The sequence below is a fragment of the Silurus aristotelis genome (genome assembly GCF_946808225.1).
Source record: "Silurus aristotelis genome assembly, chromosome: 2".
Lineage (NCBI taxonomy): Eukaryota > Metazoa > Chordata > Actinopteri > Siluriformes > Siluridae > Silurus > Silurus aristotelis.
The window spans coordinates 7,828,034-7,844,887 of NC_139575.1; the positions used below are offsets into that span (position 1 = coordinate 7,828,034).

The 16,854-nt window shown below is 36.7% G+C and overlaps 1 protein-coding gene across 1 annotated transcript in view; it reads left to right on the forward strand.

The window, feature by feature from the left end:
* brinp3a.2 (bone morphogenetic protein/retinoic acid inducible neural-specific 3a, tandem duplicate 2) overlaps nt 1-14,181 on the forward strand; it is a 74,866-nt gene extending 60,685 nt beyond the window's left edge. Inside the window, exons 5-8 of the mRNA XM_083566966.1 lie at nt 7,247-7,352; nt 9,233-9,469; nt 9,788-10,010; nt 12,557-14,181. Of these exons, the coding sequence (XP_083423092.1) occupies nt 7,247-7,352; nt 9,233-9,469; nt 9,788-10,010; nt 12,557-13,673 (1,683 nt within the window). The 3' untranslated portion in view covers nt 13,674-14,181. The remainder of the gene's footprint in view (nt 1-7,246; nt 7,353-9,232; nt 9,470-9,787; nt 10,011-12,556) is intronic.
* Nucleotides 14,182-16,854: the final 2,673 nt, after the last annotated feature.

A 16,854-nucleotide genomic window follows, 5' to 3' on the forward strand; every position in this document is an offset into this window, starting at 1 on the left:
GGTGGATGCAGTCCAGCTGGCAGAGACCACATGTCTATGTTCACAACGCCAGAAAATTCAAGCCCTATCATTCTCACTTCCGGGTCCTCACCCATGCTGGCACCATAAAAAGAGAAGCCTTTGAAGGCAGTGGGCGAGGGGTGGTGGTGGTAGTGGCGATGGGGGCGTCGGGTTATTCAGCGAGCACCAGCTGGCCAGACTCCTGAGGGAACAAGTATGAATCTCTGTGTGTCACGGGAACACACTTAGGCCAGTACACAGCCAAAACTTTTCAACGCTTTTTCTAATCAGTCTCTTTCATTTTCCATCGTCGCTAATGAGCCACAACACTGAAAAGATCCTTAACTTTTTATGGATCAAACTTACAATAGCCTTCTCTATCTATTGGCAGAAGACCTGCTTTTTTACTTGCCTTTGTTTCTGTTTATCCATCTGAGCCTTTCCTTATTATTATCCATATCAAGATATCTCAAGAACAACTAATTGAATGCTTGGATGACTTAAATGCAATTATCACTGTGACCAGCAGATGAACTTCTTCGATTTTAAAATGAATCCAAACAGGCAACAGTTTATTATTTTTATTCTGTAATAACTTTCTTCTGGTTTTAAGTAAATTGTAATAAGAACTTGATGTCTTCAAGGGTTTTAAGAAGAGAACTAAACTTGGCTGCAGAACCGTCTCTGTATATCACTGCTATGTGAAATCATTCATTCACCACACATTCACTAATTAAGACTTTTGTCTTTATACTATTTATAATGTATTCACTTTATCTGCCAGCTTCATTTGGCCCAACTGCCCTGTTCAAGCCTTGTTAATCTATTATCTCATGACCAATCTCAGTATAGCGATGTGTGGGCTCTTGTTAGAGTCACTAATGATCTCCTGCTCTTTTATGAGTGCACAGACTTTAATACGGCAAACTGTAAAGCAGCTTTCGACACACTGCCTTTCTTCTCTCTCTTTAACTGGAATTTCTTATTTTGCATTTTAAAGATGCATTAATGAGCAAGCTCTTGGCTCCTAATGGGACTGTAAGTAAATGGGTGCGGTATTAAAGGCAAGCTCACCAAGAGGTTAAACCTGTTAAATCTAACTGGACTGTATTATTTTCTGCTGGCTAGCTTGAAAAAGTCTGTACTGACTGTAGCCTCAAGTTTCTGTTTTCCTTATGTGGTCAGTAGTTGTTAAAGCTGATCAGCCACAAGATTTGACACGTTGTGCTTTCTGGGATGGTTTTCGGTTCACCATGGCTTTGAAGAGTGGTTGTTTAAGTAACTAAAGACAAGGCATGACATTTTTACCAGCAGAATTGTTGCTTATTTGATGTTTCGTTGTACCATTCCTTGTTCTTTTTTTTTTTTTTTTTTATATATATATATATATATCATTCTGTTGTATATGAACATTCCAGGACACTGATCTTTTTATAATATTTTAACCAGCCTGTTTGTTACCAACAGTCATGTCACACAGGTACAGTTTTGTAATCCATGCTCATGATTTTTTATGCATTGCACTGATGCCACAGGATTATGGCTCACTTTCTAACAGCATGAATGTCCAGGTGTACATGCGTTCCGATACATACTGGATATAAAATAAATAAATTGTATGATATACTATTTTTTTGTGTTTGTACCAAAAAAATAAAAATAAAAAATCTATTTGGCCCATTAGCAGGCAGCATACCTGCAGCATCTGCTACTATTTATAAAGTAATTTATTAGAATTAGACAGATTTAATTCGTTTAATGCATATCTTTGAAAACTCATTTAATCCAAAGCCAACTGCGTTATGTGAGGTACAGGCTGTTTGTACCACGTGTTATAGGAAAACAACAGACACAGGCTCAGGTTGTATGTAATTTGCGATTAGGCATATTTTTTTAACAAAGTTTGAATAGCAGCTGTTTAAAGTTTGGCCCGAATTGCCTAGCATTGTGCTTTTCTTTTACTCATCATGCATCTTCGTAATGATAAATGTAGATATCCATCTTATTAGATTTTGTCTTTCCTCTCACAAACCTTTTAGTATTTTTTGCTATGTGTGCACTTGTGCAGTGGAAATTGATCAGTAGCTCTAAATATGAAGCACATATTCATAAATCACTAGAACTGTGCTTGTAATGCTTTGCGAATTGGTCATATATTTCATATACATTTTTACACTCAAAAATAATTATATTTTTAGTAATAAAAATATTATTATTAGTATTACATGTTGAATTATGTCAGCTCTGTACTAGAACTGGCGAGGAACCTCAAACTGCAAAAATGGCTGCCTCAAACTCCAGTTCCCAGTCTACATTGCAGCTGACAAAGAGTGTCGTGACCTCAAGGCAAGGTCACATTCACCAAGGTTCTAATATGTCTATTATATATTCCATAGTTAGTGTTTTCTGTTGGCAAATGTGTGGACAGCTGGTATAAGTGTGATTATTCATAGAGTTTTTGTAGCAAGATACAGAAGATTGCTAGACCTTTCTTCTATGCGGTCAACATTGGTGTTGCCTTTGTCAGCATCTTCTGCTATCAACATCATTATAAGCACCTAACACGTGACCAAACCTTCAACCTTAAAATTTATTATTTTATGTTCTACCAACTAAACTAGCAATGCTACATCTATACATGTATACGTTTTTTTTTTTTTTTCATTGAGTGTGCTAATGGTGTGCCTAGTCTTGGTCACCATGTTGATGTTTTGTTTATTCCAACTTGTCTACTGCTGTTCAGTTTTGAGCTTCAGATATTATTTTGTCTGCTGATAAACTCTAGACATGTTTGATTTTCTGACAACTATCCCATATTTAGTTTCTGTTTTGTTTTCAGACCAACCATTATTTCAACACTTTTAGTGACTGCATCTGTGCCTGCTGCATGACAATAAATACTGACATTTAAATGAAGTAATGTAAATAAATAACAACATTTAATTATTCATTGCTCATTAAACAAGTTTGAAGAGACATTGAGAGTTTAGTAATGATTCATAGCATTTTATAATGTGGCAACTTAGAATTAAAAGCACAGTTAGAATGATGTATGCATATGGGCTTTATATAAAGTGATAGCATCTGATCCTTTATTTATCTCTATGTAAAGTATGCTGCTGTACTCTAGTTTCATGCTAGGTATACAAGACGGAAAGTGTCATCTCTAGAAACAGAATGGTGATGTTTAGCAGGTGAAAGTGAGCCTGTGCCACTCTGTCTGTAAGATTATGATTGAGTGGCAGCCATGTCTTACCTTGTCTTCGTGTCAGCCTGGAAATGTCATGACCTGACAGGCTAAATCAAAAAGAAATCACCAAACTGATACTGCTCTTAGGAAAATGAAAATCAGTTACATGCATTCCTGCTTACTTTAAATGATAGCAAACCTTTTTCCTTCTCTTAGCAGCAAAACCTTTTTTTTTTTAAGAAAGGTCCATTTTGAAGGTTAACTATTTACTTACAATAGTAGAGCTATAATCAAGATTAAGTGTCATAAAGGCACATAGAGTGTCTAAATGGAATCAAGACAGGGTGAAAATCAATCCTAAAATCCATCAATTGCTTACTTCAATTTAATCAATCCTAGTTGGCATCACTGTACATTGCACCAGTGGATAGAATTAGTTCTTGTTAAATGCTCAATTAAGACCAAGGCTCCAAACCAATGCCCAAGACAGAAACCAAGTCCAAGTACAAATTCCAGTAAGTCAAAGACAAATCCAAGTCAATACATAAAACATCCTGAGACCACATTGGAATCCAACATCCATTATAAATGTTTCATTGTAGAAGCGGAGAAAGTCTTTGTAACCAGCATCAATGGCAATAGCAATATATATATATATATATATATATATATATATATATATATATATATATATATATATATATATATATATATATATATATATATATATATATATATATATTAGTGGTGTAACTTTACACAAAATTTATGGTTTGTTACCTTCCTCTGTTTTTTTAATCACAGGAACAAATGCAAGCATAAAATTGCTTGTCATTTTTTATTAACACAGTTTATTGTTATTAATATTTGTGATGATAAACATTTGAACAGTTTAAATTTTTGAAACAATTTTAAATAAAATGCCTGCTTGGTTAAACAATATATAAAATAACATTGAATAATACTTTAGAAAAATAGAATAAATCAATTTATATTGGTTAAATTGAATAATCAATTAAATTGGCACCAATTCAATTGATTCAGTAAAAATATATTGAATTGCATAGCATCATATTTTTCCCTTTGTCGTATATATATAAAAAGCCAAACAGAGCAGATGTAATTGATTTTTTTTTTTCTCGCTTCTTGAAAATCAGCAACCAAGCAATGAGAAAGCCAGAATAATTCCAATTCTGGAAACCAAAATCTCTAAAGATTTTAGATTGTAAGTATTTAACCACTACAATAAAACAAACAAACAAACAAACAAAAAAAAAAACGATAAAAAAAAATAAAAAATAAAAAATTGTCAACCAGCTTTTCCCTCAGCTCTAAAGAGCCATCTTTGAGAGCATCTGAACCTCATCAATATCTAGTTTTAGCTTAACCTCCTCCTACTTAAAGTCGAGTCTGCAGTGAATTGGGTGCACAGCAGAATGCCTTACTCTTCACCAGCAGCTGTCAGTTCAGGAGCTCCATCAAATCAGGGCTAAGAAGTGAGCTGAGAATTTCACCATGGAATTTCACCGGGGAACTACGTGTTTCTGGAGCTCTCTTCGTTAAACAGTATTTCTTCATCAATAGCAGTACACATGATGTCAGGACTTGTATTTTTCCCAACAGCAGTCATCAAGCCAGACCTGACATTGCCTTGAACCGATTCAGTTATTTATTCAGCCAATCATGTGGCAGGAGCAGAATGCAGAAACAGATCAAGAGCGTCAGCTCATGTTCATATCAAATGTAAAAAGTGTGACCTCTTTGACCTTAACTGTGGTTGTTGATGCCCAATATCCTGGGAATTTAACATACAGTCTCCAGTTTAACTCATTGACTAAAACACTGGAAGGTTATGAGTTTAAATCTCAGCACTACCGAGCTGCTCCTGCTGTGTACATCACCCTGAACTGCTCAGTTCTATAAATGTAATGTCCTTTCACTTCTGTAAGTCTGCCAAATGCTATAAAGGTAAGCATTTTGATCTCCAAGGTGAGGAGCTTGATGCTGTTGACGGTATTAGAGTAAAAGCAGAAGATGAACTGTTCGAGCTAAGTGTGAAAAGAAAAGCTGCTGTGTTATTGCGTTAATTCTGCTTCATGATAAACAGGTAACAGCTTATAAGTAATGTAAAAACATAGCCATATCTCCAAAATAGGTTTAAACTAAAGTAAAACATGTATTATAAAATAAAACAAAAAGATGCAAGTTAAACTTGAAATATGTTACACAAATAAATTCAAAATAAATTCCAAAATCTGAAATGTAAAAACAGGCTAAATTTAGGCGGTCGGCAAATTACACTGTAAGAACAAGACAAGGACGAGAAACAAGAAATCAAACTGTGATCAAAAAACAGAAACTATGAAACATGGACCAAACTGACTCAAACTGAGCAAGTTGCTGTGCAACAAACAAACATTTACAGAAAATCTTGTCTCAGGAAAGCATGCAACATCACAAAAGGGCTTCTCTCCCTCTGCCCATAGACTGCCCTCCTGCACTCTGGGAGGCGCTACAGAAGCCTCCGGACCAAGACGGGCAGATTCATAAACAGCTTTTTCCCCCTACAGCTGTTTCAATGCTGAACTCTGTACCCTGTTAGCACCACCCACCCTTTATCCCTCACTACTACGCCCACCCCACCCACAATCCAGACATAAACCCTGAACTGAATACAATACACTGCATAATTGTACTTTTATCATAATTTTATTTTTGGCAAGGAAAAACTCCCAGAGATGGCATAAGGAAGAATCCTTGAGAGGAACCAGACTCAAGAGGGAACCCATCCTCATCTGGGTTGCACCAAATGTCCATTTATTGCAGATATACGATGTTGCGGGGGGTACAGTGATGGTGATCAGATGCACACTGTAGTCCTGAGTCCTGTTTTCTTATAAACAGTGTATCTGTGTATCTTCTATATTGCACTATCCATTGTACTCATTGTATATTAACCACTTTTCCATGTACTGTTTATTTTTATTCATATTATTCGTATTATATTATTCATTCATTTATCATTATTTATTCATATCTATCATATATCATAGCAATACCAACCTGTACATGTGTAAATATTTTACACTGCTTCCAATGCAGTTGTAGGTAGATGTTAACTGTATTTCTTTGCATTTTACTGTAACATGTGCAATGACAAAAAAAAAGAAATCTGATCTGATCTAATCTAAAAAGACACAAAGAGGTATTTAAACACACATAATAAATAAGGAAGGGAATACACCTGTAAGTAATAGTACACAAGAACCAGTAATAAGATGGGTACCAAGAATTACCTGAATGAACACACATCACATGGTGCAAATAACAAGTCAGGGGTAGAGACATTGCAGGAACTAAAACAAATACAAAAAACATGTGGAGAACAGAATGTAGAAGTGTGTAGCGATGTGAGCCGGAGACACACAATGCCACGAACAGAGCGAGAGGGGAATCTCTGACATAGCAATTCAAAATGAGAAATGGTTTTGCAGAAAGAAAAAAATAATAATAATTAGCCAGATTTATATGCATGTCAAAAAATGTCACACAAGAAAGCAACAACATCCCTTGAGGTTGAAGAGTAGATGATGAAATAAGATGCTGCAGTATGTAAGAATCCCTTTCAGAAATGATCCAATAAAATTGGATTTGATTATCTTTCAGAGGACAGTTCCATAACATGTAAAATATTTTATTTATGCAAGAGAATTTTTAAGGATACATTTTAGGAAAATAAAACGCTGCAACAAGTGGAAACACTCAAAAAGGAAATGACTAAACTCGGAAAATAGAAAAGTCTCGACGGGGAATTGGTCTTGGTACTCAAAAAAACCCTCATTTGTTTTCTCCTAGCACACAGAATATATTAAGTAGGTTACCTAGCAAAGATTTAGTGTTTAGAAGAGATAAAAATGAGAGATCTACATTTTATTTGACATATTTTGAATGTTAAATATTGTCCGCAACACTGTTTCTGTCCTGCTTATTTAACTGCATTGTTTTGTTGTTGTTTTGTTTTTTTATTATTCCATTATTCTGTCTTTTGTTGAACAGGTAACTGAAACAAGGACTGGCCCTCTTGGATGCAGTAACTATGACAACCTTGATTCTGTTAGTTCGGTTTTAGTTCAGAGTCCGGAAAACAAAGTCCAATTACAAGGTACTCGATGTTGTTTGTTGTCCTGTTAATACACTACTCACTTATTCATTTATCTTTAGTAACCTGCCTTATTCTGCTCAGGGTCTCGGTTCTGGAATCCATTCCTTGAATACTGAGTATGAGACAGGAATACATACTGGATGGGATTCCAAAGTTGCTTAGTATATAAAGGGCGGTGCAGGGAAACGAGACATTTTGAAACTAGGAGTGGGCAACCCTGGGGCTTCGGTTATTGTTTGGAACCAGTGCAACCTCGTTTAGAACCCCTTGCCATTAGTTGTAATGGAGAAGTTGAGTGGTGCGCAACGATTGTTTGCTGTGAAACCTTTTATAAGAATGGTGATAGTGTGAGGAATGGGAATTTCAGCATAATTACCAGTTAGGATGTCATGATTGTGTCTGCAACATAGGTGTGTGATTTCTTACTTTTACGCTTAAATAGCAATGATGCGTGTTGTCGAACAGAGTGGCGAGGGCTTCTCACGAGGGCAGTTTGAACAGACACAACATTCTCTGGTGTGCAGGCCATTCAAATAAACACCTGGGGACTTCATTTTTCTCAATTCATTCTCAATCCTGATGTCCTAAATGACAATTATGTTCCCTTGATGTGTACTTACACGAACACCATAAAAGGTTCTAAAGTGAACGATGGTTGCGCACCACTCCACTGCTCCATTTAAATTAATAGTAAAGGGGTTCTAAACAAGTTCTACCATTCCCAAACAGTTGCCCACACCCCAGGGTTGCCAACTTCTAATTCCAAAACTTCCCGTTTGTCTGCACCACCATATATATTTATATTTACTTATGTGACAATTTTAGATCCACACTGTGGAATCAAATGTATGAAACAAAACTTTTGGCTTAAGGCATTAAACCTAATGGGATTTGATACTGACAAGACTTTTTGCCCTAAACCGGCTATTACTTTGTTATCCAGACCACCTGATCTGTAGTGGTCATTTAAAGGGGGTTTTTACTTGTAAAAATCTTTCTTTGCATATCAAATTAATGTTAGGAAGCTGGGGTCAGAGTACACGATCAGCCATGATACAGTGTCACTGGAGCACAGAGGGTTAAAAGCCTTGTTTAGGGGTCCTAAAAGTGTCAGCTTGGCAATACTGGCACTTGAACCCCAGACCTTCCAATCAGTAACCCCAAATCTAAACTACTGAGATACTTTTAGAACAAAGGAAGGACTTTTATAACATGGAAGCTACCACTTCCTTAATATATTTATATGTTCTAAACCATAGAGATCCTGTTTTTTGCCCTAGGTTCTTCATGGGTGGGCTCGATGGGATCTCACCTTTTACTTGTGAAAAGGGTGATCATGGTGAATTATGGCCACCTTGACTTTTAGGGCTTGTATAAATACACACGGATATGGTGTGCTGTCTAAAGACTTTCCTTTTTGTGAATGCATGAAAAGAGCAGCAACACAGCAGAAAACAGTCTACAATCTCTTCTTAGACTTACCCCATTCATTGTAGGATTGCTTGGTCTGAAAGGAACCAGATAGTCAAGCGCAAAGCTTTCCAGAAGCATCCATGAAAAAATTGCTTGGTTTGCTGCTTATGGGGTTTACAATGGGACATTTCATTTACCATGAGCACAGAAATGTTAAAGTCTGAAAGTAACAGTGTGGCTTCCAATGCTTTTAACTAATTCATTTATTTATTTTTCTACTTATACTTTATTAAACTCTATAAGTTATATAAATAATGATATAGCCTAATATGTTCCTCTACTGATGCATTTCATATATTGTGCCTGAAATTCATCACATACTGTATCTATTGTATACATTTGTTGTTGTTTTTTTACACAGTGTTAACAGAGAATTGCCTCTTAAATGTCCCTTTCTTTAATTAAAGGTTTGCAGGTCATTCTGCCAGACTACCTCAGACATACCTTTGTCCAGGCAGCTCTGGGTTACATTGCTTGCAATGGAGAAGGTGACTTTGTGTGCCATGACAACGACTGCTGGTGCAAGTGTGACCCAAAGTTTCCAGAATGTAATTGTCCCTACATGGATATCCAAGCGATGCAAGAGAGCCTTCTTCGAATCTCTGAATCATGGGAATACCTTTACAAAGAATTTAAGGAATCAGGTATTTACTTTGTGTGAATATAGAAAAATGCAGTAGATAAAAATTCACATAAGTTTTGCTGGTTTTTTTTTTTTTCTGAAACACCTTTAAGGGCAGTTATTTTTACAGAGGAAAGTGTGGGAAGTGCCAGACAGAAGTAGTTGTATTTTCTGTCATAAATGTGTCCTTCTCTGAGTGATATCAAAGACATTCAATGTTCTGCTCCATCAGCAAAAATAAAATGCGGGGAGTGTCGCCATTGATAATGTGTTGGTAGTTTAGTTCCCCACACTAGGCCTTCCTTCGAGAATGTGTTATTTTTTCTCATTCCTCCACCAGATGAGTTCAAGACATTCCTAGTGAGACTGCCTCAGAACTTCTACCTCAACACCTCTGCAATCCACCACATATGGTTGCTGGATGGCTTGTTTCAAAGACGTTATGAGCTGCTAGAGAGCAGCATGAAGGGTCTGTATAGGAGGGCCCAGCGAGTCGTGTACAAGCTCTTCAGTCTGAGTAAGAGGTGTCAAAAGCAGCCCCTTATCAACCTACCACGTGAACGGTGAGCACAACCACCTTGTTATCTTCTAATGGAGTTGGCTAACAGCTAAATCATTTATAGAATAATATTTATTTTATTTTATTCATGAACAATGATGGCATCGTGAATATCAGTCGAGCAAACTTTTTAATGCTAACAAAAGTTTTTGATTTGCTTGACAGCTTAATGAAATGAACAGTTTCAGGTGTAATGAATCAAGTTGTTTTAAAAATTTGCAGTGTAAATGAGTAAGATTAAGCAGACAGCATAGTAAACATGAAGGTCAAATGCAGTGCAAATCTACAGTAGGGTTAGAAAAGCAACCTATAAATAGTAAAAAAAAAATAATTAAAATCCAATCCAAAAAAACAATCCAGGAATGATGAAGAAAGAAATTTTGTGTGACTTAAAAAACATTAAGGATATTACATAAAACAGAAAGCCAAGTCCAGTGGACACAAAAAGACAAACGTAAACACAATACTGAATAAGTAAAGCTCAAACTAAAAGAAAAAAAGATATAAAAAAAAGATTTTAGCATTAGCATTAGGAACTCTTTGCTAGCAGCTCACAGACACAGCTATGCTACATCAATGCTAACGGGGGTGGGGGATGGGGTGTGTCTGTAGACAGAAGCACTTTTCCGAAGTGGACCAAAATCCATTCTTCTCTTCATTGCAGCTCTACTTGATTCTAAAAACCTAACAAAGCTAGCTAATGTGTTTTCAACGGATTAAGCTAGTGAATTTAGCAGTGTATACACCTGCTCTTACACATGCTGCTTTCATTGGCACTATTATGTATGGAAAAACAATGACAGATCCAAATTATGTTCCATGATTTTGTAATAATTCGGGTTTCGTTATTGATACTGTTATCTTCATTAACAATATAAGTTAGTACCAAGAACATGAACTTGATAAACCTTAACCAAGCACCTCAAACAAAGGTATGATTTCACCAGACCGTGCAAAACTATTCAGACCCCTGCCTAATTATCTCATTACTGAATTACAAATTGTGCAATACAATTTCAATCTGTTCATTCAGCATTTTATTTTAAAACTCTGAAACTCAAAATCAGTTATTTAGGTGATATTTTAAAATAATAATAATAATAAAAAGGCAATATCTTGCTTGCATAAGTAGTCAAACCCTATGTATTAATATTCAGTTGAGCCACCTTTATTTGGGGTACATATGTGGCAGTTTTGCACACACAAACCTCTTTTTTCCACAAAGATTTTTCTTAGAAAATGTGATACAAACTTTAATGGGGAAATGATTTGGTTCGTGGTTTGTTGGTTAAATATCTGATCAGAAGATCATGAATTCAAATCCAAATGCCACCAATGTACATTATGGCATTTGGTAGATGACCTTATCCAGAGCAACTTACATTTATCTCATTCATACAACTGAGCAACTATGGGGTTAAGGGCCTTGCTCAGGGGCCCAGGAGTACCAGCTTTGTGTGGAGTTTAACTCATGACCTTCAGAGCCATGTCCAATGCCTTAACCACTAAGATGACACCTCCCCTCCCCAAATTTTCCATAGCTTGGCCCTTGAGCAAGGCTCTTACCTCTTAACTACTCAGTTGTACAAAGATAATTGTAAGCTAAACTATACAGATATAAGAACATTGCCAAAATCCATAAATGTCAATTTAAATGTTATGAAGCAAAATTAGGTGGTAAAGTCCTTGTAAGGCAGTTCCTTTCAGTGGTGTTACCTGGCAAATGGGGTACAATACTTTAATTTAACAAGATATTTTCTTTTTTTTTTTTTTTTATGTAACTATACAATAATTAGGTAAAAATAAAAGAAGAATCAGAATAAAATGTCAATGCCATGTTTTCAATTAGTCAGGGGTCTAGTTACTGTATTTGCATTTTACAATAACTATTGTAATCCAATTCTGGAATAGCAAGTCAATATCCGCATATTATATAGCAATATACAGGACGATACCTTGTTTCTATGCTATCATGCAAGCACATTGTCTAGGTAATATATTAAATTATGCATTTTAGTGTTATTATTAATCTATTAGCATAAAAAAGGAGACAGGTGCTAAGAAATATGGTGTATCCTGGAAGTAGTGCCTTCTATGATCCAGATTAGTGGTCATGATCTACAGAGTGTTCGGGAAGACTCTACTCTCAGTCATACCTTTATTAGTAGAGGGAGTTCTCTAGCCAATTTGAACTGAAATTATTGCTGCTTCACCCAAGTGGCCTACATTTCAGATTGAAATCCCCATGGACTGTGTAGAGAAATGCTGCTTGGGAATCATGTGAAGCAGATGAATGATTTCATCTTAGAAACAAGCTTGCTACATTTTGGTCCATTTCTTGGTTGCTTTGGTGGCTATTAGTGCCACCAATAAATATAGTTTTTTTTTAAATTATGTGCTCTAGAGGATATTGAATTATTCCACCCCAAGGTGATTTTGCGATTATTAAACATAGTGCCATAACTAGCTTATGCATTAAGCCACACATACGTTCTAGAGCTCCACTTTAAACACTTTATTAAATCCTCACTCTGTCTATTTCCGATGTAGGCCACGGTCATACTGGCTGAACTACTTCCAGTCATTACTCTACTGCTCAGAGAACAACCAGCTGGGCGTTTTCTCAGAGGAGCTGCACACCTGCATTTGCGCATATGACCAATACTCATGCCAGGCACCCACTCCATGCTCTGTAGGAGAGGGTTTGGCTTGTGCATCTTGTGCCAGCGACAACTACACGCGCTGCGGTAGCTGCAATGCTGGCTACATGCTAAGTCAAGGAGTCTGTCGGCCTATGGTGGCTGACTCTACCGACAACTACTTTGGCTTTGAGACTGACTTGCAAGACCTAGAGTTGCGTTACCTCCTGCAACGGGCTGACCGTCGCCTAGAGGTCCACGCTATCTTCATTAGCAATGATATGCGCCTCAACAGCTGGTTCGACCCTTCATGGAGAAAAAGAATGCTGCTCACACTAAAGAGCAACAAGTACAAATCCAACCTGGTGCACATGCTGTTGGGGATCTCGCTCCAGATTTGCCTTACTAAGAACAGCACCCTGGAACCTGCGCTTACTCTTTTCATCAACCCATTTGGTGGGAGCCACTCAGAAAGTTGGTTAATCCCTGTAAATGAAAACAAATTCCCAAATTGGCAGGCCACTAAACTGGACCTTCCGCTTGAGTGTTTTAACTGGACCTTGACTCTGGGCAACAAGTGGAAGACCTTCTTTGAGACAATTCACATTTATCTGAGGAGCCACATTAAAACGTCAGGTCCGACTGCCAATGAAAGTGTTTACTTGGAACCAGTGGAAATGACGGACCCTTCCAGAAACTTGGGCTACATGAAAATCAACAGCATACAAGTTTTTGGTTACAGTATGCACTTCAACCCAGAGGCAATTCGAGACTTGATCCTGCAGCTAGACTATCCGTATACACAGGGCTCACAAGATTCTGCCCTGATGCAGCTGCTGGAGATCCGGGACCGCGTTAACCGATTGTCTCCACCAGGCCAGCAGCCTCTGGACCTGTTCTCCTGCTTACTGCGTCATCGCCTTAAACTCACAGTCAACGAAGTGATGCGCATCCATTCTTCTCTCCAGGCGTTTAGCACCCGTCTCCCTAACCCTCTCGATTACGAGACATCGAAACTTTGTAGCTAACAACTAAGAGGTCAGACATTTTGAATATGTTTACACACAGAGAGGGGACTCTGTATGGATAAAATAAATCACTTCATTATTGAATCAAATACTGTATATCTTTCCACATTCACTCTCAAATAAGTGTGCTCAAACCACCCGAGTTCGTTTTCTTATATGGAACACTAACGAAATCATATGGTCGGACGTTTGCTATATATGACTGCAAATTTGCAATGTTTTTGTATTTTTTGTTTTGTTTTTTGTTTAGTTTTTGCTTCAGTGACAGTGCACTTTCCTTGAACAGACTACAGTGATGTCAGTAAGTTTTGTAGATAAATTGATATTAAAACTTAATGTAATATTAATGATTTACTAGTCTCCTTTTTGGGTTTAGTTGTTCAGTAATTTGAAAATTGGGAAATTCTGTCCATCTTTTTTTTTTTTTTTTTATATATGACACAATGACAATGTAAATAAGATCAAATAAGTGCTTGATTAAATTGTAATATTCATTCGGATTCATTAACACAGTTACACTATGACTCTTTATGATAAACTGTTTCTTTTTGTTTGAAAGAATCAGATTTTATTTAACAAAGGAAACTGCAGGTCAGATTAACATTACAGATCATGTGTTGTGACAAATGAACAGTGCCGCTCACTGCCATGGCGCTAACTTTCTCAGATGTGTCAATTTCATTTAAAATGTTAATTAACATTGCACGGCCGCACACACATACACACGCTCACACACCCTCACACGCCAACCAAATAATTGTGTTGTAGATTGAAATTTTTATTTTATTGTTACTGTTGTTACTCTTACTATTACTTTTACAGTGCCATTAGATTTATGTATTTGTGTTTCTCTTTTTCCCCTTTTTTATTTTTCCTGCTTTACATTTTCTCTGATTATATGAATAAGTTGTGACAGGAGGATGATGGTGAACCCAAAAATAGAAAGAAAAACCGGCACATTTTTTCAGTCCTATTCACAAATACAGTTCTTTATTATTATTATTATTATTATTATTATTATTATTATTATTATTATTATTATTATTATTATTACTACTACATTTTAATGAGTTCCCCTTGTGTTTGTGATGTGTAAATATAGTTATGGGCAAAAAGAATTGTGAATACCTGACTATTACACCCATGTGTTCTCTGTTGCCATGATGTTGGAAGCACACATTTGTATAGAACGTGTTTGTATGCTTTAGAATGAAAATTTCCCTTCAGTGGAACTAAGAAGTCCAAACCTGTGTCAAGGTTAGATTGGAAGAACGCATGTGTCCTACACAGATCCCTGACCTTTTGGAATGTACTGAAACACTGAGAACACCCCATCTGACCTGACCTCACTAATTTCATTTATTTTACATGGCTGAAAGCACCAACCCTCATATTTATGCCCAAAAATCACATGAAAAACCTTCTAAAAAAGGTCATTTTAACAGCAAAAGGAGTTTAAAACTGTAATGTTCAACAAGCACATGTGTGTATTATGGTCAGGAGTCCACAGATTTCAAGCTAAATAATGTAAGTGTCAGAACAAAAGGCTATACTTACAAAGGAGCATTAGACTAAATGTTTCTAGAACATTTCATAAACTCCTCCAGTCAATTGTGTTCCTTTTGGATAAAAAAACATGCTCAATTTTATTTTAGATAATTTGATTCGGTTATTTTGTTCACATTTGCTGGGGTCAACAGGTTGGCATATACTCCTCAATTTTGTCATCCTCATTCTGCACATGTATACAGACAATTTATTTCAGGCTACAAATGTCGCCATACTTGATAAAGATATAGGTTGTATAATTTAATAAGGTCAAATGATTGTGCAATGAAGGAGAATTGATAGAAAATGCTAGAATGTGTGGCAAGTGGCACAGAGAATATAGACTATATCTATAAATGACATTTCTAACAGATCTGTTGAGTGCAACAGAAGTTTTATTCTTCTCACGCTAGCCAGGGCTTCCTACGCACATTTTTCCTTCGTAAACTGACTTGCTCGCTAGCAGAATGACACACTGAAAACAAATGGGTAAGAATGGGCAAGGGCATAATTATTTCTAAAATGCATCTACTAATAACCAGCATGCTACCTAGAGAGAAATTAGTGGGAAATTAGTGCTTGTCAGTAATGCCGAAATGAGTTAACATGTATTCTTGATGGTAAATAGGACAAGGTACAAAATGGCTATTACAAACATAATCAATCTTTCTGAAAACCTGTAAAAAAAAAAAAAAAACAGGGACAAAAATGCACAATGGACTTGTTCTCAAGAATACAGCACACCTATGGTTATTGGGTTTGCAAGAAAAGTCTAATTTTGGTATTACATGCTGATGTGGCGCTCTGGAAAAACGTAGATATTGTCAAATATTTTGAAATTATATACACTATGAGCAAACTTTAAATATTTCAGCCATGACACCTCTCAAAATGAAGATGCTGCAGCGTAGCAGATCTAGTCCGCCAACACCAAACCTATCTATAGCTCATTCCTATAAATAAACTCCTGCTGAGTGTGTCCGAAGACTGCTCTGTTAATCATGCTCAAATATAGAGCTATAACCATGTTGCAAGTGCAAAAGGTGGAGTACGAGTGACCCCTGGAGCAGATACACCAACCAGGCACTTTATGGCCACAGATCAGGTATAACATTATGACCACCTGCCTAATATTGTGTTCGTTCCCCTTTTGCTGACAAAACAGTCCCAACCAGTCGAGCATTAACACCATTAACTTCTTCAGCAATTTGAGCTACAGGAGCTCGTCGTTGGATCGAACCACACGGTCCAGTCTTTGCTCCCCACGTGCATCAGTGAGTCTTGGCTAACAATAACCTTGTTGCCAGTTCACCACTGTTCCTTCCTTGGAACACTTTTGATGGATACTGATCACTGCAAACCGGGAACAGCCCACAAAAGCTGGAGATGATCTGACCCAGTCGTCTAGACATAACAATTTAACCCTTATTTTATTTGCTCAAATCTATTAAATTGTCTATTTTTTTCTGATTCTAACGCAAACTTTGAGGACAAAATGTTCACTTGCCAAAATGTTCATACAGCCTTATTCCGAAATGGATTAAATTCAGTATTATTCTCAGAATTCTACAAACAACACCCCATAATGACAACGTATAAGAAGTTTGTTTGAAATCCTTGCAAATTTATCAAC